This window comes from Ambystoma mexicanum, chromosome 5q (assembly GCF_040938575.1).
Source record: "Ambystoma mexicanum isolate Mex_15411 chromosome 5q, UKY_AmexF1_1, whole genome shotgun sequence".
In the NCBI taxonomy this organism is placed as follows: Eukaryota; Metazoa; Chordata; class Amphibia; order Caudata; family Ambystomatidae; genus Ambystoma; species Ambystoma mexicanum.
The window spans coordinates 349,666,654-349,689,654 of NC_090933.1; the positions used below are offsets into that span (position 1 = coordinate 349,666,654).

At 44.5% G+C, this 23,001-nt stretch overlaps 1 protein-coding gene across 1 annotated transcript in view; it reads left to right on the forward strand.

Moving 5' to 3' along the window:
- Positions 1 to 23,001, forward strand: part of PTPN2 (protein tyrosine phosphatase non-receptor type 2) — a 1,450,306-nt gene that overhangs the window by 149,308 nt on the left and 1,277,997 nt on the right. Inside the window, exon 2 of the mRNA XM_069620828.1 lies at positions 14,146 to 14,236. Coding sequence (XP_069476929.1) covers positions 14,146 to 14,236 — 91 coding nt within the window. The remainder of the gene's footprint in view (positions 1 to 14,145; positions 14,237 to 23,001) is intronic.

Below are 23,001 nucleotides of genomic sequence, written 5' to 3' on the forward strand. Positions count from 1 at the left end.
GCTAAAGAATCAAGTACAGAACTTGGCAAGTAAAGGGGTGTTTTATTCAAAACAGCGGTTTTGGGAGTTTGGGGACAGAAATGGCAAGTTATTAGCTAATAAGCTTAGAGGGATGATATCTGATACATGTGTTTCTTCTATTCAAACAGAAGAGGGTGATACTTTGCACAGAAATGGAGAAATCTGTCATTATTTTAGGAACTTTTATGAGACACTGTATAGGGAAGATCTTAATCCTGACACAAATAGTTTAAAGGTGTTTTTTTGAAAAGATTTCAATTTCAAAATTAGCTCTTGAAAAACAAGCCTTAGTTGACTCTATCGAGGTTACTGAGGTATGTACTGCCATATCTCAAATGAAAGATGGGAAATCACCTGGGCCAGATGGGATAGTTTCAGAATGTTATAAAAGATATGATACGGATTTGGTACCGTTTTTATGTGAACTTTACAATGAATTTATTGCACCTGGACTAATGTGCGATTCAATGAAAGAAGCATTGATTATAGTGATTCCGAAACCTACTAAAGACCATAATAATTGTGGAAATTACAGACCTATTTCATGACTAAATGTGGATTCAAATTATTTTACAAAAATGTGGGCAAATAGACTAAAGTCAAGTGTGAAAGATCTGATTGATGAATCTCAGGTAGGTTTCATTCCAGGACGGTTTGGGTATGATAATATTAGGACTGTGGTTATTGGTTTTTTCGATGCTGAAAAAGCCTTTGATTGGGTTAATTGGAAATGTATGGAATATACTCTGAAAAAGATGGGATGTGGGCCTGTTTTTATGAGGATGGTAGAGTGTATACATCATGATGTTAAGGCTCAGGTATTGGTAAATGGAGTTATTTCGAACTCCTTTACATTGATGAAAAGCACACAACAAGGTTGCCCATTATCACCTTTTTTTATTTGACTTGGCGCTTATGCCTCTTGCGGCATACATTAGACAATGTGAATTAATCAAGGGAATTAAGGTTGGAAAGGTAGAAGTTAAAATGTTATATGCGCGGATGATAAGCTGCTTTTGTTGTCGAATCCAGAGGCATGTGGGGACATAATTAAAGATATGTTTATGGAAGTATGTGACCTATCGGGACATTAAGTAAATTGGGATAAAACTGAGAGTTTTCCATTGTCTAGAATGTGTGATAGTAACATTTTGCACTCATGCAATTGCAAGTGGTCACCAGGAGGGGTCACGTATTTAGGAATACATATTACTGGAGTTCTGAGTAAATTGTTATAGCATAATTTGGACCAAGTAACCATGAACATTTCGTTACTAATAAAGAGATGGGAGAGGTTGACATTAACTTTATGGGCAAAAATGAATGCGATCAAAATGGTTCTCTTGCCTAAGCTCTTATGTTATTCAATCAGTCCCTTTTATTATTTAAAAAACAATTGATAAAAGTTGATCAAATCTTTCAATCCTTTTTATGGGGTGCTGGGGGGGAAAAAACCTTGTGTTCCAAAATATATACTGATGCAAAGTGTGGAAAAAGGAGGATTTCGATATCCCGACTTAATGAAGTAGTATATAGCATTTTTACTTAAAAAGAATGCATATTATTTTAGGGAAATAAATTAAAGGGAACCGGTTTGGCTGAGTATGGAAAGGGGTATATGTGCACCATATGATCTAGGGAATATTTATAGTATGGGTAAACTGCCGAATAAACGATTGAAACTGATCCCAATGGTGACTACTTCAGCCCAGATGCTTCTCTATGGTATAATGAAGTTTTACAAGTAAATAATAGATGTCTGAGTTGGATTAGTTGGATTAATAAGGGAATTCTGAAGCTGAGAGATGTGATGGATGGAAACCAATTGTTGGGATTTGAGGAACTGCAGTGTAGATATGGTTTGAATCAGAAGGAATTGAATAGATACTTGGCTTTAGCTTCCATGATTAATTTGAGGATAGATATGGCTGGTGGTTCTGTTGGGGGAGGGGGGAACCAGAAATTAGCTAATTGTTAGACGGTCAGGAATATTGTGTACGAACTTATATGCAATTTATGCCTATTGACAAGAATTTTCAATTAGCATGGACTAGATTGAAGGATTATTGGTCACATGATATTGGTAGGGTTATTACTGATGTAGATTGGAGTGACATTCTGAAGGTGAATTTCAACTTGGTAGCAGACATGGGTTTACGTTTGATTCAACAGTCATTGGAAGGCTATATTGGACACCAGTTAAGATGTTTAAATTAGGGCTTCAATTTAATGATTTATGCTGGTGTTGTGATATTGAAAGAGGCACTCTTTTACATTTGCTGTAGGAGTGCCCGAGGATACAATCGTTTTGGAAGGATGTCATTGACGGGACTGATTTGATTTATGGAATAACCTTACAGAGATCCGCAGCAAACGTAATTTTATTATCACATAAAGATAGATGTGTGCGTGCTAGAAAACATACTTATTGGATAGATAGAGCCATGATGGTAGCAACTAAGATAATTCTCAGAATTTGGAAAAAGAGGATAAAGCCTAATGTTGATGAGTGGTTGACTGAGTTGCATATTTTATCGCAGTATAAGGTTTCATTGGAAAATAAAGATAAAAAGGAGGAATACATGAGGTTATGGGGACCTTTTTTGGCTCTTTATGATTGATGTGACAGTAGAGCTGTTCTGGTGGATATGTTTGCAAACTTAATAAAGTGTGTTTTTTAAAAATAAATATGGCCTTTGGTAAGGCGGTTCTTTATGCTGCCATCTGATTAGGTACTCTAAATTCTCTTCCCTCCTCCATTTTCTGGTACTGCTTTGGGAGTCTGTCAAAGATGTGGAATACGTTGGAGGACACAATCCATTTGAGTTACTTACCAACTGGTAACGTTCTTTCGACTGGATGTTCCTCCAACGTATTCCACATCGCCCTCCCAGCCTGCCCCTCTGGAGAATTTCCTATGCTATTGCAGCTTACGTTTCCGCAAAGCCATGTGCAGTCAATCGGGCATTGGATTTGCGCATGTCACACGTTATGGAAGAAAAAACATAAACCGAGGCTACAGGCGCTGTGCGTCCTATTTATAACATCCGGTGACGTCGCCCTCGACGGAGGCCTTCGAGGGACATCGAACCGACGCAGGACGGCGTCTGCCGAAAATGTTTTCTGAAGTACACAGCTGTGGACATTACAAATCAAAGATGTGGAATACGTTGGAGGAACATCCAGTCGAAAGAACGTTACCAGTTGGTAAGTAACTTGTTCTTTACCATTAGGATAAATGCACTGGATTATTGAGTTTATAGCTCTGATTGTACGCATTAATAAGAAATACCTGATGTCAGCTAGAGAGAACATTGCGAGATATGTATTGATTGGTACAAATTTGTTTTTGGGATTTTAAAAACAATGTATAACTCACATGGAACAGTTGGCTCCCCAGATGTTTTGGACTACAACTCTAGTCATTGGTGAGGGACCATGCAAGATGCAGTCTAAAATATCTAACGTCATAAATAGTTTAAACTGGTGTTATCTTGAGACTGTTTTGTGAATTTACTATGTATGCGAGTAAAATGGCATCCAAGGGCCACTTCTAGCCAGTCTGTGAGACCCCTGCCTTATCTGGTTGGTGAACATTTTCATAAGGTATAAACTTAGCTGCCTGTGATTGGGCTACAGGACATTGGAACCAGTTTTACAAAAGTATTGGTGGTAACCACTACAGATATGGGTAACAATTGTGCAAATAGAAATAATCTCGACCACTGCGGACATGCATTGTCTTGGGCGGACACATTTCCTTATTGGTTTCCTTTTTAAGACTGTGTTTTGTGTTAATTAAAACAGGTTATGTATGTATGCCAAGTAAGTAATGCATTAAGTGAAAAACAAATGAGCAGGGTCACAGAACACAGTACATCCACTCCTATAATGGATTACCACATTGCCACAATGGTCGCTGATTATTAGACAAATTTAATGTGATATGTATTAAATGTGTCTAATAATCAGCAACCATTGTGGTAATCCATTATAGGAGTGGATGAATTGGGTTCTGTGACCCTGCTAATTTGTTTTTCACTTAACGTTGACCGACCTGGGTAAAGCAGGGTCGTAACCAGGAGCCCTATATAGTATAAAAGTAAGTAATGCATACAAATTATTGAGCAAGAGCTTGGAGTGCATAATGTTTTTCAGTAAGATCGGGAGACTTCCCTGCAAGTGCTGATTTACTGCTCTCCCCATTGGCTATGGCTAATGTAGCTTTAGACGTTCATTTTGGGGTTCCAGGCTGCATCGGAGGCAACTGCCTTGGTCTCCTTTTACTATGCCCCACACTCCAGTCCTTTAGTTTCTCAGTCTGCCTCCTACCACTCGTTCACTACACCATTTCTGTCCACTTTCCCTCATCCATCACCAATAGGATATTGAAGCCCGACTCTATGGTCCTATTCTTGCATGAAGTGCTGGCATCCCTCGTCTTTTGGCCATTTATTTTATTTAAGACGCACACCCGTTGTTGGGCGTGCTATGGAGTGGTGGGCTGTGTGGGATATATTGACCCACTCGACAGCATTTCCCCACATCACCAAGCTGCAGTTGCGCAAGAAAACAGCAAATGGCTGCGTTAGCTCCTGTGCGCACCATGGCGTCAAAACTGCGTTTTTGCAGCAACAAAAAGATGGCTGCACCGTCCTGCCAAGCGCACATCAGGCAGGATGGAACAAGGGGACACACTGAAGGAGCGTGCCAGTGTGTTCTAAAACATATAAATGGAATAACGTGAAAAGGCAGCATTGCTTTGCTGAAAACCCAAAATTCCCCTTCTAAAAAACTTTTTCACCCTTTAAAAAAGGCTGCTTTGACGCTAATTCCATCTGATCTCGTAAACCACTGTGATTAAAAACGCCCAGCCATGCCCGGGATATTTCATTGTGCCTCTGATTTCTGAATGACAGGCCCTGTCAAACCAACTCTGAAAGAAATCAACAAGGAATTTACACTTTTACTCGCACAGGAAAACGCGTTAATTTCTTTACAAATGTATCAAAGCTCAGTAGTTCAAAAGAGACTCCAGCTATCTGAGCCAGGTCAGTTTCAAGGTATCTGTGCTTCAGAAAAAACTCCTGCATTCAAGAAAATAACTATAGCTGCAAGACAGATTGGGAATCTGATGAAGATGCAAAATCGAATTTGAAAGGAAATGCTAGAAGTTTTCAACACGTGTAAAAATGGGCTTTTGCAAAACAAAAGGCGAAAAATGCCCATTTAAAAAGGAAACTGTTGAATGAAAGCTGGCCTTATTAAGCAATGTAAAGGGGTTGTGTTGTTGGTGATAATGCACACATGGGTTATTTTATTTCATTGGTTTGTTTTAATTCTAAAAATAAGAAAATAAAGATTTTAAAACACATGGGCTGAATTTGCAAGCTCTAAAAAAGCAGTTATTCCAGATGGCAGAGCTAAAAGCTTCCCCTTAAGGAAGGGGGGGCGCACCATAAACTCTCAGCAGAGACTAACACCCCACTGATAATTACAGGGTGGGAAAGAATCTAGGCTAGGCTAACCCACCTACAATGGAACTCCCAGGGCAAGGACGTTTGAAGTGTGAAGGGGCAATAAAACCTTCAATTAAACTGAGAAACCCCCGCTTTGAAGGAAATGACAGTTGGTAGCAGTTGAAGGAAGGAAAACAAAAATCACATGACAAGGAATGCCATTTGTTTCCAAAGACTATTTCATAAATAGACTTTTATCTCTGCAGCAAGACTTTGTAAAAATGTTGCATTTTTCACAGTGTAAAAGTGTTTTTTTTTTGGGCTTTCTTTTAAGACTTGGTAGAATGCATTGACACCTTGGGGACAGAAATGGCAAAATATGACAGTTTACAAGAAAAGCATCCATGTTGCAAATTTTTGTACATACATCCCTTATGATAATCCACACCCATGTATAAAGTTCTAGAATTTTGTGTAATAATAAATCCCATTGAAAAGCGCAAAAAACTGGTAGTTGGGCGAAACAAGGTCTGACGGACTGGAGGATTGGATTGCAATGTGCTGCACAAAATATGTAACCTATGTATATAATTTCCTAAGAGATTGCAATTGTATGAATGTAGGTTTGTGGCAAAATCTGATTTTAGTTAAAGTAACTGTGGGAGGTTTTTGGACATTGTAAAACCTGCCTCCTAAATCTGACATAACTTTCCTAAAATCCAACCAGCTGAGAGGGAGGCGGAGACTATCACCCTTGTCCAATCCCGTTGTTAGAGGCGTGTTTAGTTAAGCCAGCCCCACTCATATACTTTGATGTTACTAGGCATTATAAATAGACTCCCTGTCAAGACTATATATATATATGTACACATACACACATACACACTAGGGGTGTCACGGTATTGATTTTTTGACGGTATGATAACCTTCCAATGAAAATACGGTATACCGTGGTTATCGCAGTATAGCACACACATGCTTAAACATTTACTTAAATTTTATATTGCTAGAAAAAGTCATCCAAATGTAGTTTGGTAGTCCAGTTTAACTGTCATATAAAATACAACCTTTGCAGAAGTTTATATACCTAGTACAGGAGGACGAGGCTCTGCAGAACAATGCAGCGTGCACTAGTACCCATTACTGATGCACTTTCGTTGTGTGTGCCCTGTTCAGTGATTTGCTGTGCTCCTTATACAAAGGTTAACATATAATAAATGGCATATTTTTTCACAATGCTGTGCAGTGAGAGCACTCAATGGGATTACAGTACCTGTCTTGTTCAGTCATTGCTAAGGGAGCTGATATGACTTAACCGACCCGTCTTTAAATGTTTTTTGGGAGCCACAGTTTTGACATGCTCTCAAGGGTGTGTCAGTAAATTACAAGCAGCTTTTTTCGTACTACATTCTCCCATACGGTTCTGACTGACACCCTAATGGTCTGAATCCACCACGCTTAAAGTTGCAAAAATAAAGTTATCAGATAAACGCTACTCCACATCTTTTGCTAAGGCTGCCTTCATTTATTTACGCATGTGTAAACTGTTCAGTACCCCGCTCTCACAGACCTGTACTCTTCTTATCAACAGGCTCTGAACCACCAATGCAACAAAAGTACTCTCTTTGCGAGGTTAAGTTCTGGCGTTTGGCAATGAGGCGTGTAATTCAATTTCAGACACTGGTGATAGCACTCTGAATTGGAGCTTTCTTCCTGGCAATCGCTCTATTATCTCGAAGTGGGTCAGTGTAGTGAACATGCAGAACCAGATCCATTGGTGCCAAATTTTGATTTTCACTACGGGAGCAGTAATCCCCCTGCCCTGAATACAAGCAAGAAAGCCAACAAATTGAGGGAGCCTGACCCCTACCCAGTGGCGTCACTAGGGTTGGTGTCATCCCCCCAGGGGTGACACCATGAGTTAATGCAATCTAGTGATGCCACTGAAGGTACTTGTAATATTATAAACAACTAAACCTGCAGGTTCTGCCTAGTTGTTTCCCTTCATCCCACATTTGCTTTTTATTTCATAGCATTTTCACGTTGCTTCTAAAACTATTGTATGCTTGCCAATGCATCTCATTTGTGTGTATTTTAAAACATCTTTTATTTCAACTGTTTAATTACTTGAAGACAAAAAGAGCTTGTTCTTATTGTTATGCAGGCATAGCCGTTCGTGTGTATCTGTGTGTGTTTGTGTGAGCGACAGAATATTTATGCACTGTGTACTGTAAATGTGTGTCTGTGCTCAGTGTTAGACACCACCGGAGAACAGCTGTAGGAGGGTGGGCACTGGGCAGTGGGATTCTCTCTTCCAACCACCCCCCGGGGACCCGCGTCCCTACGCTTTGTCACTCTAGAATACATTTTCCTGGAAAGATAGCTCAGTGAATTGCGTGCCCACTGGAGAGGCGCAATTGTAACATGGTCCCAAGAGTTTCGAATCCTATCAGTGCAGAATCTGCCTTTTTGTTCTTCATTGGTCGTTGAAATGAGGACCCTTGAGTTAGGTTAGCCGAAGTGAAACAAAACACGTGTTTTAGCACCAAATTACTAGTTTGTGGCGTGTGACTAAATGTCCAATATTATAATCTGGCCCAAAAAAGCCCAGCGCTCCTCTGTAGAGCTGTAATGTATTGCTTTGGGGAACCCCTTCAGCACCGCAGCTCTGCGCATTGCAGCGATCATTCTCGGTTTCTCCCAGCACTCTTAACACGAAAGCCTTACATGGTCGAACAACCGAGAGGCCAAGCCATTTGCACAGGATCACACAATGTCGTTCAAGTGGGGAAGGCAGGATAAGGACCCGGATCTCATGGATCCACATTTGGTAACAATAACATAACCGCTAAAGCACACCTTTTCCTTATCACCTCTTGCATTATGCATATTTCAATTTAATTAAGACTTGCACCCAGTTAGTAAAGAAGGCCCTGGGGGCTATTCCATCTACCCCTGACACCAGCATGAAAACGGAAAGAAAGAAAAAGATAGAGTTACTATATTTTAAGTGTGCTGGATAATAGTAACGCCTGTTATTTACAGCGCTACGAAGCCACAGTCTACTGTGTAGGTGCTACGTGAAATACAAGGTATTATTGTAAATAAGGCAAACTTCGACCAAGATGAAATTGTCATAATAAAATAAGTGAGATTTTTAATATGAACAACGCCGCCTTATTTTCGATAAGCAACCACCTTGTTAAATTCATATATTAATTAAATGTTTTCAGTGGACTTTGTACACTTACTTGGAATAGGATCGGGGTATCTTTTCCTTCCACCTTTTAGTTGTCAAGTTTAAAATATAGTCCGTCTCGGGTCCTGAGCCTTCGGACCTGCCTGCTCGGGGATGCTGTTGTACTTCAGAACCGTCCTGCAGGAATCCCAGCCCACTTTCTTCAGGCAACTTTCACTGGTGAATGGGGGCTGCTGGAAAAACGAACCCTTCAATGGGGGTCAAAGCGTTTGTGGGCTACTGAAAGTGGACTAGAAGCACACAAGGCTTTCGTCTTTGTGTTTAGATTTTTGTCCAAGCTCTTTTTGCGTCCGGTTTCAGCGTGCGCTTTGGTTTGTGCCATTTGTCATGCGAGCTGCTAGTGTTATCCCCAGCCTGTGTTGTGAATAAATAGTCTGTGGCTACTAGCACCAGTCGTACTGCTGCAGTCCATTTTTCTCCCTCCCAGCCTGGCGAGGTGGGGTGATCTTTCGAGTGCATAGTGCTAGAAAGCCTAGCTTTCATTGCCCTACCAGTCTGGAAAGTTGGAAACCTACAACAAGAGGGCATTGGGGAATGGTTGCAAGTACAGGGTGCTGCTTTACGTTGCTCCTGGAATGGGGCAGTTTCTTCCCTTTGTGTCAAAAAGGCAGTCTGAATAAAGATGCTTTTCTTTCAATTGAAGCCCCTAGAATCGGTTGCGATGGAGGTATTTTCGTTTCTTTGGAAATTCTGGGTAGTGATGGTCGGTGCTACCTACAACTAGGCTGGTTCAACCATGATGTGGCGCTTCATTTACCTGTACCTATTGCCCCTGGAATTGTTTATAAACTGCATGCACAAGGTGTCATGGGGTTAAATGGTGACTGGACATAGTGTGGTAAAGTGTTAATAAGGGTGCGCCAGCATGCACCCTTTTCTCATGAGCGGAACACGTGATGTGCAAAAAACCTGATAAGTGAGCAATGCTTAAAATGGGAAATACAGAAAGGATTGGAAAATAAACCACATATTCATGCATGGTGTATTTAAATCAATCTTACTGGGTTATTCTGCAGCGTTGCCCTTCCCTTCTCTGTTCGTGGAGCTGCGCAGCCATGAAAGGAAACTTAGCAGCAGGGCTTGGCGCCGGTGAAGTGAAGATAAGAAGCCAGCAATAAAGCCATGGGGAAGTTAACTCTATGATTGAAATAGGAGATCACTTCCCCCATGGCTTATTGTTGCTTCTTCACTTCACCCCTTCGGCGCCAGCCCAGAACGATTTAGCAGCTCCTGCAAGTGTCAGTGCCGGGGTCACGGTGCAGGCAGCAGGGATGTTTATCCATTACCATCTAAATTGCACACGCCCTGCCCAGGGGCCAGATAGGCAAACAGAGCGTGCTACAAAGATCAGAGCACTCCCCTGCTCGTTTTCCAATTGAGCATTTTTTCCTTCAGTATTTTACATGCCGCACGTTGTTAGGAGACCTCGGGCACTTTTCAAACTGCCCATTGCATGCATGCTCTGCTCAGTGAGCCTCCCATGTTGCTGGCTGGTGGTCCGGACCTGCAGCTGTTATCTCGGACAGTTGGCCAAGTGTTAAACAGCAGCAACATTGGCTGTTTGTGTGAATTTCAATGCGGAGCCACTGCTTGCCACCACCTCCGTCTTCAGCGCAAGTCATGCTACTGAAGCTGCCCAGGCACACAGCCTCCCAGCTTGGGTGCCATAAATCCCACTGAACGTGTTAAAGACTTTACTCTGTGCGCAGCCAATTGTGAACACAACTGCAAAATCAGGGGAAGGCTTCACAGCAGGCCCCACGGTAAACCGGTGTAGATCAGATAACGGTTATTAGTTGTAAATGAAATGTTTCACGGTATTTATACCGGTATACCGGTGTACCGTTACAACCCTAATACACACACACACACCCTATCCTTCTCCTGATCACTTGTTCAAACTGTCAGAATCATTCTTGCAACGTTGCCCTTGATTTCTAGTGCTAGCGCAATCTCTTTAGTAATTTTGCCTTGGGTAATCCTAACACATTAGTCCTATTTCGAGTGATCAGACTGGTTCCGGCAAGGTTGGGGGCTGGGGTGAGCGGGTTGAACTCGCGATTCAACCCTGGAGCTTACTGTGCCCCTCTTTGGTGGCCTAGCCTGAATCCTCTAGTGTAAACAAAAACTGTTCTTGTCACAACTGATTTCCGATCCTATTTTCGCGCCTTAATTTTACTCAAAATGCACCTTTCTGGATCTTGCATAACTCCTTCAATTTACCTATTACCCAACCAAACAACCGCACTCCAAATCGGTGTATTTTACCCGTTTTTATTAAAAACCGTTTGTTTAATTTTAGGCGGGAATGGAAAAAAATGCAACTGTTTTAAATCTTCCACTCATTTTCGAACTGTATGCTTTTGGTAACTCCTTCTTTGTGATTGCTAGCATCTTTGCATTGTTGCTTTAGTGTGGAGCTGGAGGTGCCGCTTCAAGGTTTTTAACACGCATTCATTATTTATTTGTCCATTTACGAGTGCCATTTCAGAACATTGCAAGGGGTTTGAAATCCGTTTTTCTCTATGATTTGGGGAGGGAAGTTCAGATTTGGATTCCGATTCTTGCATATTATTCCCGATTACTTGCTGCTTCTGTCTATCCACTCAGAATTGTTTATTTGTGGGTTGACGGAACATCGCAGGGGGAATTTCTAACTTGGGTGCGATCTTTCATAAATCAAAAAGTGCTCCTATTCTGCTGTGCTGTGTATATGTTTCACTAGAAGGGTAAACCCAGGGCATTGCTCACCTTCTCATTGTAATTATCACCCCAATTGTGATTGCTGCCCCATATTAAGTGTATGATTTACCAACCAGCATGGTTCATGGTCCATTGTGACCCAGGGTATTTGAAAAGGGAGTGCGATATGAGTGGTGTACCTTCTCAATATTGAATCAATATGAAAAGAGAAGTATTGCCGTTGTGCGCTGCATACTAGGCCGATGCCAAGGTGTGTGTCGCCTGATTGAAATCCTTAGCAGCTGCTTTAGGTGACCCAAGTGAGCAGCTGGGGGCCCCATCAGGAGGGCATTTCCCCCCTCGATGTAAAAGACCACATCACAGTTTGGAAGTCTGCAGTGGGATGAACGGTTTGATTTTGCTAAGGTCAGAGATTTGGAACTACTCTGTTTGTGCCTTCTTGGCTGTGTTCCTGGAAGGACAGTCTGTTGTTGTTTAAGCTTAAGGGCTTTGCTTAATCTGAGAGTTGTGCATCAAATCCTTCTACCAGTAAATCTTTGAACAGTTGTTTACCGGGGGGCCGATGAGGACGAAATTTAGAGGGAATAAGTTTGAGGTGGCCCGTCTACATCCAGGACTGGATGATGGCAGGGTAATTGCTGAGACAATGGATGTTTGGGTTTTTTACTATAAATGAGGGTCTTCTATGTATTGGTGGGTGGTGTAAGGAAGGCATGGTATCAAAGTAAGACGGACACAAGTGATCACAGGTCACGGATGTTTATTAAACTGTGAAAATGGGTGAGATAAACGCCTAATCTAAATCTAAGATGGGAGCAAGCAATGACCATCAAATAATACCGTCCAAGTGAACTCTAGTCAAATACAAAGGACCTATACTAAAAAAATGATTGCCAATCAAATAGTGTGGGATAATGTTCACAAGAAAAGAAAGAAGTTTTCACAAAATAAGTCTGGTTGTTTTGGCTGGGATAACATTTTTAGCACGGGACAAGGCAGGACTCTTGAGTAAAGCATCGTTCCTAGCTGGATGTTGCTGCCTGCTGTAAATCAGCAGAAAGATTTGAGCGAGAGAGGGTCCTTTTCAGGACAGAGGCTGTTGGGCTTTGCGTGCAAGACTGAGGCACCAATGTACAAGCCCTGTTTCATGCATACCAGGGTGCAGGGAACAAGGGTCCCCTTCAACTCCACCCACATAGGCTTTGGGCTAGGTCTGGCTCTGGTGTTGCCCTGATCGACTGCCTAGCCCAGATTGAGGCGGGCCTCTGCTCCATGTGACTTGGTTTTACTGATGACGCACTTATTTTGTATGTTGTATTGTAATTTCCTGTTATTGTGAAGAAAAGGCAAGTACAAGATGCTCACTTTTGTGACACTTGAGCTTTTAGGCCATAGTTTGCTTTCCTCCATGTGGCCCTTCTTCCATCACCACAGTAATGAATCCTATTCTTTGCTGTTAAGTTAAGACAGGTGGTATTGAGGGGCAGTGTCCAAGTGCAAGCATTGTTGGGCAGTTGCCATGTCTTTGTCTCTTAAATTGATGCTGCTCACGCTCGACTTGTCTTCTATTTGGGCACAACTTCCTATTAGTAGGCTGGAAAGGGGTTCTGGACAAAATGTCAAGGGAGGAAGAAGTAGGTTTACTTGGCGTTTTAAAAATGTTGCACCGAGCCCACAAGCAACTTTTTTGGTCATTTCCAAAAGAATTTAAGCCTTTTTTTAAATTGTGAAATTGGTTCATCTAAGTAAACCATACACAAGAGTCCAATTGTACACCTCTCCAATCAATTACACAAAATAATCCAATGTTTGGCATAGAATTGCACTTAAATACTTTAGAAGCATAATAGAATGATTAAGCATTTATAGTATTACATTTTAAAACATGTATTAAATACACAGATGTATGGAATATTTAGCATGATTAACACCATTACCACTTTCTAAAAATTCAATTTGGTATTCAAATTTAAGAACAGCAATTGAAAGTGGAACTTCGTTACAGCTGGATAAAAGTGCTCAAAAGTGTCGGGACACCAGCCCATCTTGGTTACGAAACTCCCAAACATTGTTGTCCGCATATTATACAGTGTTGGACATTGCGTCAAGAGATTTTACATTTGAATAGTCGCTGCTTGATTTCAGTAATTGCAATAGAATTAAAGCATTTGAAGAGATGCAATGCGATTGCAAGTTTTCTTGCAGATAGCAGACCTGTTTGGGACTGCTATCTGTCGTACTACTAGGAACATAGTTGGGATTGCTTCACTGATTAAATGTCCCACCCATCAGACCCTTACCCTGTCTGCAGTTGTTCCACAATTACCAGAATGTTAATAGCCCAGCATGTTTTAAATAACTCCTAGTATTCCCAACAGTTTACCTTACTCTGTGCTCATGTGTGCATGTCCCTGGCTTTCAGTGCTAAGATGCGCCTGCTTTGTTGTGTTGGGAGGTATTGGCGCTATAAGGTTGAGTCGGGTGGTTGTGCTACCTAGGAAGTCACCCAGCTAGTGTTCCTTCAGTAGTATTGCCTTTGGCATGATGTTTCCAAATGATTTGCTGCTGCACAGAGTATGCAGGAGAAGATTGCTTTATTCTTTGTTGCAACCACTAGTTTGTTTTAGTTAACACATACTGTTTTTTTATGTGCCTACTTTATTAATTTGTCATTAATTATTGCATTTTCTTTCTTTTTTTAAGGAGATTCGATATAATTCACCTGTCTTACCTAATAAAATTGCAAGGTATCCAGAAAACAAGAATCGCAACAGATACAGAGATGTTAATCCGTGTAAGTGCGCTGACATTTTTGATTGGTTTTGCAAAGAAAACAACGCCCTAGATAGAAAATTTACTTATCACAATGTACCAGAACTGCAGATATTGTAATGCATTCTCTATTTGCTACAAGTGCTTTGCATTGTGGTATTGTTTTGAGCCGAGAGAATATTTAGTCTGATTCCTAGCACAGCAATTGAGTTTTACGTAGATACTGAACTATTGGATTTGTCCTCTGAATTATCCCTCTAGAGCAGTGGTGTATCCCAAGACACCCCCCTTGCGGAAATATTGGTTCCCCCAGGTCATTAAGGTCGCTGGATGAGAGGTGGACAGAGCTTTTCATAAACCACCTACACATGGTCAAAAGGGTAGCTCTGAGTAGGGAGCATGGCAAGTGCCCACGCTTGCGTCTGAAACTCCAAAGGGAGTGGAATGGCGGTGGTCCCATGAGTAACATTTTAGGTACTACTTTCGTTGAGTGGCACTTTTTAATTTTTTTTTGTAACTTTGTTTTTATTGAGTTTTGTACAACGAAAACATCAACAACGGTGTTGCATTATTTGAAGAGTCAAAAACATGCCTTGCTCACCCCCGCCCCAATTCACTCCCTTATATTTGACTACTTTTCACCCTACCCCCTTCACACCCCCGCTTTCCCCTTGTCTTTGTCTTCTTTGGCACAATATAAACTTATTAACTTTCAGTTGTGGTCTGGTAGAGAGTCTTAACAACTATTTTTAGCTAACGTCTTTGGCCGCCTCGTGAAAGGTATTCCACCTCCTGCAATATTGTCCAGAAGGGGTAGTCTCTTCAGGGGGTGAGACCGATCATTCCCTCCAAGTACATATCTCTTATCTGTGATTTGTATATCAACCTTTTCAACATAACCTCCCTTTCCTTAGTTGTCAAAGTATCTTGCCATAAATTCACCCCACATCCGCTCATGTGGCGCTGCCTTCCCATGACGCGCAGCAGTTATCCTTTCCATTATGCATATATTCAAAGCAACATTAATCCACTCTTTCTTCCCTGGAGTCTTGGTGCCTTTCCACTTCATGACTAGTCAGGCCAATAGTCAGCCCTTTCCCCACACAGGCGCCAACACATAGGACTTGCCGACTGAAACATCTTCGAGAGCCTGATTGGGTCATATTGCCATCTATTGATTGGTGTGGCCATTATAGCCAAAGAGACTCTTGACATTAGAAGAACCCAGGCAGAAATAGGCCTCAACTCAGACTACCTACCAATCAAACTCAAAATCTCCCACAATACTACCATTGCATTCCATCTAGTGTATCGCCTCCTAGGACCCTCAAATGACTTCCAGGAAGCCCTCATCCACTCGATCTCAGACAATCTGAAAAAAACATCCAAAGTAGTACTGCTGGGTGACATGAACCTAGGACTCAACGACACCAAGGACCACAATGCCCAATCCCTACAAAAGGCGCTAGTTACACTAGGATTTGACCAAGCTATCACCAAGCCTACACGCATCAAAGGACGCACCTTAGATTGGATGACACAACTTCACTACCCCATTCTTTTCCACGCCCTATCTCCCATCCCCTGGTCTGACCATTTCTGCATCAACTTTCACATCGACCCCTCACCGGGACCTGCTATACCCTCCACCCTTCTTCCTGCAGGGCTCTCCAGGAGCTCCAAAAAACTAAGGACACTCTCCTCCTGCATTTGCTCATCCCAGCATTGCAACCTCCATTCCCCAATGATCCCACCCTCCTAGCTAACACATTCAGCCAAGTGATAACCACAGCGTTATATGCCATTGCGACTCTCACCGCAAAAAAAGCAAAAAGAACTAACCATTCCAATGCCTGGTTCTCACAAGAACTTGCTGATCTTTGCGCTAAAAAGAGAGCTCTACTGGCCACATGGAAAAAGCACCCCAACGAGTCCAACAAAATGGCCTTCAAGTCCATATCCAGAGACTATAAAATAGCCACCACACAGGCTAAGGCAGACTCCTACAACACCAGTATTAGCAGCGCTAAATCAGGTACTAAGGAAATCTTCGCCATATTCAGGGAACTGGAGTCACCCTCCGATCCACCATTACCAAGGATGAGACCTGGTGCAACCAAATTCAAGCAGCCATGCTACACAAACTAGATACCTTGCACTCTAAAATCTTAGCCCACCAAAAAGCACTATCGGCCCTTCTAGATCACGGAGCGGCACCTCCAGCTCCACCGCCAGACGCTCCCAGTCAAATACCAAAATTTGAATTCTCTAACATGACTGAATCTGAGGTCATTGCACTCATAAAATCCATTAAGCCATCCAACTGCAAGGGAGATACTTGCCCTTCCCACATTATCAGAGACTGCGCACCTGCCTTGGCTCCCATCATTACGGCCTTCATCAATTCATCATTTCAATCGTCGCATGTACCGACGCCCCTAAAAGAAGCTTGGGTCAAACCTCTCCTAAAAAAAAAAGTCTCTCGTCCCATCACAACCGTCCCCCTTCTGTTGAAGATTCTGGACAAAGCAGCATAGCTGCAGGTTCAAAAATGTATTGAAGACAACCACATCCTTGGGTTACGCCAGTCTGGCTTCCGCCCTCGACATGGTACCGAGACGGCACTACTTGACCTAAAAAATCAAATGGATGACCTAAGAGACGCAGGCAAACCAGCTCTCCTCCTGCTTCTAGACCTCTCGGCGGCCTTCGATTTGGTTGAGCATAAAACGCTATGCCACCATCTCACCGCCTCAGCCCACTTCTCATCCAAAGCTTGTGACTGGATCTCCTCATTCCTTCAAGAGAGGGTAATGAAGGTCTTCTCAGACTCCGCTAACGCTACACTCAGCCCCATCAAATGTGGAGTCCCACAGGGCTCCTGCATAGCCCCCACACTATACAACCTCTTTACGAGACCTTTTTTCAGGATACTTGACTCTCTGGACATCTCATATACAAACTATGCAGATGATACACAGGTTCTCATCCCCCTGTCAGGTGATTACACTACGGACCTGGACACACTCGACAGCATCTACGCCACCATTCAATCATGGATGGCTGAGAATTGGCTCTGACTAAATAGTGATAAGACCGAACTCCTGCTTGTCGGCTCCCCATCAACATTGGGCAAACGTGATAAAAAGTACCAATCATTCACCGTGAATAATATTCAGTCTCTCAAACGATCAAAACACTGGATGTGTATCTCGAACCCAGCCTCACCATGGACAGACGGGTCAATGCCATCGTCTCCTCCGCAGCATATCACTCCAAACTCAGCAATGCCATCAGGCCCTTCCTATCACGGCAAAACTGCATCTCAATAGCCAGAGCCATCATCTCTTCCAGACTGGACTATTGTAATGCCCTATCCATTGGAACCTCCCAAAAAAAACCTTGCCAAACTCCAGATTGCCCAAAATAATTCCTTAAGGGCTGCTACAGGCACCTCGCGCAAGGAACACATCTCGAGGATCAGGAGGCAGGTACATTGGCTTCCCATCAAGGAAAGGGTGGTCTTCAAAACTTTGGCCCTTGCACATAAGTGTCTTCATGATCAGGCCCCTCCCTATCTGACACAAAGGATCACCAAACAAACAGTCGCCAGACCTTCAAGGGCAGCCTATGCCAACCGCATCACTGTCCCGCACACGTGCAGGGTGCGTGCAGGAGGCACCAGCTTCCTCACTATGGCGGCAACCTTCGGGAACAACCTCCCAGCTCAGATTAGATCAATCGACTCACGCACAGCCTTCCGCAAGGCCTTAAAAACCCCGCTCTTTGTCTAAAAGAGCACTTCACACTAGGTCTGCACTACTATTGTATCACCATGTATACAATATCTGTTTTGCCATCTGCTACATAGACAAGAGTATGAGTAATCAACTGTAACGCTCATTGTGTATCATCTGGAACCAATCTAATGTTTCTAAGTGAATGTATTTAAGCATACCTTCTTGGGCTACTTATTGTAACCCGCAAGCAAGCCTTCTTAAAATGTCCTTATAGCACCTTGTTGCCTGCGGGCTGTAGTGCGCTCTACAAATAAAAAATAAATTGAGAAGTGTCATGGCCTGTAGTTTGTAATTGCTAGAGATCGAGGTCCCCGAAGCCCCTTTGCACAGTCTCGTCCATAGCCACGGGTCTATTTCCCTCTCCAAATCTTTCCCACATTCGCCTCCGGTTCTCTGTGGACCCCATCCCTGCAATCACCAATGCACTGTACATAGCCGAGATCAATCCCTTACAGTCACTTCTTTTGTCTAGGAGTTTTTCAAAGGGGGTGAGGTCTCTCTGTATCCTCTTTCCATTTTTCACTCATGAGAACTCCCTTTAGTCGAAGGTACGAGAAGCGCCTATGCCCAGTTTCCCTTCCAAGTCCGCAAAGGTGATGAAGACGCCCGCTTTCCATAGTTGGCCCACTCTCTCCAGACCCACCTCAAAACATGCTTGGAATCTCTCTAGGTTTGGGATCGCATCCCAGACACCTGGTGCTCAGATGTGGCTCAGGGGGTATGGCCATGTGGTGACTCCTTGCATAGCCACTTTCTCCTGCCAGATCTCCCAAATTACTCCCAAAATCGGGTGGTCCCTAACTCTGCGCGGAAGCTTACCGCTCGGTACCCACAGCCACTCTCCCAGAATGGCGGGAGCTCAATTAATATGATCAAGCCCAACCCACTGGAGTTCTTTCTGTATCCTAAGGTGGGGTATTGCACTGCCTCGTAATACAGTTTCAAGTTTGGGAGTGTACCCCCAACCCCCTGTCTTTCGGCAGTGTGAGGACTTCATACTTGAATCTTGCTTTCTTCCCCTGCCACAAAAACTTAAGCATTGCCCACTTTATCCTGGAAAAGGGTCCTTGGGAGCATCTGGAATGCATATAAGAACTTTGGCAGGCAAACCATCTTCAGGGCATTTAGGCGCCCGAGCCAAGATATCAGAAATGAGGGTGGGGAAATTAGCCTCAAATAAGTCTCCCATCTACCTTGTAAGATTGATCCCCAGGTATTGCAGTGTGTCCCAATTAACTGTTAGTCCCAGTGGGGCATATCTGTTAAAATCCCCATCCCCCTTCAAAGGAAATGGGATAGACTTGGCCCTGTTAATCTTGAAGCCCAATAGCTCGCCATACCGTTCGATCGGATGGATTACCCTTTGTATCGAGGTTGGAGGGGGAGGGGGGGGGGTTCCTTGTATGCAGAAGCATGTCGTCAGCGTGTAACGCCACTTAGTAGTCTACCCCTCCCACCGGAAGTCCTTCCACGTGGGAGTCACCTCTTATTCTCTGCGCAAGGGGCTCCAGGGAAAGGGCAAACAGAACAGGCGAGAGGGGGCAGCCCTGTCTCGTACCCCTACCTAAGGTGAACCACCGGGAGTAATGGCTGTTAACTGCCACAGATGCCCTGGGGGAAGTGTAAACCACCATTATGCCCCTCCAAAACGTAGACCCCTATTCCACCTTGCCCAGAACTTCCTCAAGAAAGACCCATTCCACTCTATGAAACGTTTTTTGGGCATCCACCAAGAGAAGGGCCGGCTCCCCCCCGGCGTCCAAGACTCATGAATCAGATGTAAGGTTTTCCTCATCGTGTCCGCTCTCTGTGCCCCATTATAAAGCCCACTTGGTCCGAGTGTATCGGGTGGGGCATATATGTTCCAATCTCGCTGCCAGTACCCTTGTATAAATCTTAGCATCGATATTCAGGAGGGAGATGGGGCGATAAGACTCGCATCTTCTGGGGTCTCTACCTTCCTTATGAATTACTGTTATTCATGCCCGGGAAAATGATTCCAGAGCTTCCCCTGTCTCCAGAATATCATTGAAGAGTCCCACCATAAGGGGGGGTGGGGAATAAAAGACTTGTAGAAGCATGCCGTGTACCCATCTTCCCTCGGGGCCTTACCCAATGTCAACCTCAACCCTCAACACCGCTCTCTTGATTTCTTCTGCCGTGATTGGGGCCTCCAGTGGAAAGCCTTGGCATCTGTTTTGGCCAAATGTCTCCATCCACTTCCCCCCCGGGGCGGCCAGGTCCATAGCTCCACCTCCCCACAACCGATAAAACTCAGCGACAAGAAGACCCTTATCATAACCCCTTAAATCGCACCCGCCCCACCCCACCCCTCCTCCAAGGTGCCCGACACCTCCCGGTTGTCATCACCGGGCTGAGATCTGACCACCAGCTGGGACCGTTTCCCTCCCGGTCTTTCATGTAACCATCCTCGTTGCCACTGAGCCCCCCCTCGCTATCCCTCTTTTAATGGGCCATATCGTTTTGGTCTACCGCCCCAGTCCCTGTGTGTACCGCGCATCCCCTCTACCACCCTTAAAAGACCTGAAACCAACAGGAGATACTCAATAACATTGGCTCCTTTCATGACCACCTCCATACCCTCATCGACAATACTGTATTAACAGTGTGCATCAGGTGTCCACCACGGGCAACGCTTTTAGTTTCCTGTACTTCCTGGATCCCGGCATGCGCCTCCTTCTCAGGCCTTTAATGCCCCACTGTCCGTCATCCAATCTTTCACCCTGTATCTTCTCTCCATCAGCTCCACCCAGCAACTCGTCCATGTCTCTACAAATGTCTCCCTCTGTCATCAGCCTGTGTTTGTGACCGTCCAGTTCAAATGTAAGAGAAGGGGACCCCCCCCCCCCGCCATCTGTACTGCACTCCCTTTTCCAGTAGCCACTTCGTCAGCATCACACACAGCCTTCTCCTTGCCAGAGTCAGTGAGGATAAATCCTGGAAGATTGGAACTCTGATTACAACCTTTCTGTTTCTTTTTCTCGATGTTCATTTTGTCTGTGTAATTATGGAACCGGGCTTGAACTGACTTGGGGGGGCCCCCCCGTCGTCCCTCCAGCTCGGTGTATCCTCTCAATCTTATCCTCATCAATGGTGTTGTCTTCAAAGTGTTCTTTACAGGTCTTGCTCCGACTCCCCCTCTCTGTCCGGGATTCTGAAGAGCCTAATGTTCCACCTTTCGCGGTTTTGTGAGGGGGGAGCGCCTGCGAATGGGGCCTTGCCGGGATGCTGATTAGGGCGATCACCAGATCGGACACCTTTTGTCTACTGCCCCTTCCGGACTGTGTGGCCTTCTTTAGTGTGCACTATGCCCCAATTTCCCTCTACTCCTCTTGTGCAGGACCCCTTTGGTGTGGTGTTTTAGTCTTCCGGGTGTGCCCCTGTGTGGAGCTCTGGGCTTAGTGCTCTGCCGACAGCAGTCCTCGAATCTCTTCCATCAGTGGCTGCCGATCCTCCGTCTGTGCCAGGAAGGTGGGCACATGCCCCAATACTGGGGCCCTCACCTCCCCTCCCCCCTCCCCCCCACCTACCTTCACTGTCTGCGAGAGTCTACCTCATTCGCTGGAGATCATATAGCCTCAACTCCCCTTTTTCCCCCACAGTATTATCTGGGATGAGGTCTCTGTTCCGTGTTGTATAGCCGCACCCTCCCCCAGGCTGTCTCCTTCAGACCTGCAATACAACTTGAACCCTCCCTGCTGTGACTTTGAGACAGGTGGGCCCCACCTGTCCAGCTAAGGTGTGGGAGGCACACATGCGTATTCCTGGGATGGCCCCGTATTTGCTCCTGGGCTATACGAGTGCTTGGAGGAGGGGTGGGACCTCGATTCCTCTGAAGCTTTGCCTTGATGGAAGGGCGCAAGACTTGATGGAACGTTGTCCTTTATGCCTCCTCTTACTGTTTATGGGGCGCTGGTCACGTGTGTAAAAGGGACAATGGCTAATGGTTTTGTGATATGTTTTATGATATATTTTTTCCTTGTTTATAAGTAATGGATTTTAATGATTAATGTGTTTTTTGTTATGAAACCTAATTTTGAAAATTAGATTTACTGTAAAGTTTTTTTTATTTTTTTACTATTTACAATAAAAAAGGGACAATAGCATTGGTGCTCACACCACTCCGATCCCCTGATTGTCAAGCTGCTGCCTCAATCACCCCCATGTGCGTTCTATGCGCAGGGGGCAGGACCGTGCTGTCATCCACCGGCGTGGGCTTGAAACCCGTGCCGGCTCGCATGGGCTTCACTGTGTTCGCCTGTGCTGCTTTGTGAGGAGGCGGACCGCACAAGGAGGGTGACCACCTCCCACCTGACACGGTCCAACCGCGCTCCTCCGCCTCCTCTACTCTGGGCTGTCCCTCCACTGCACACCGGCCTCCGGCTCCACAGCAGCTTGCCCCTCCTGGGTCCACAAGGCAACAGGGGCAGGGGGAGGATGTGGGTGCCCAGCCCAAACGGGTCGCAACTAGAAGAGGGCAAAGAGCCCTTCCCGCTCACTATGGCCACTGCTTCTCCAGCCGGGCTGCTGTTCGGGGCTGCATGTAGCAGACGTCCCGAGCGAAGGCTCCTCCCTCATACTCCTCGCTACTGGCAGCGTCCCGTTCTCTTCATTGTGGGGGACCCACACTCTGATTTTTCTTTTCTTCCCTGGATGGGCAGTGGGTGTTCCCACCCAGTCTGGTAGCTCCTATTTGTTCGGGGGGAGGGGGAATCTGTCAGGGAGGATCAGAACTCTTAACGGCCCGACTGCGCGGGAGCTCAACTTTCAGGCTACCATTGCATGCGTGCCCCCTGGTGGCCTCCTTGTTTTTTTGTTTCATTTTTTTCAGTTTAAAAAACCTCACATATTATATAATAACAAAGAAGAGCAAACATTCAATTATACCTATGCATACATACAGCAGTGTTCAAATGACTCTTCACATGTATGGATGGGATTTACACAGCAGTAGATACATTCACAT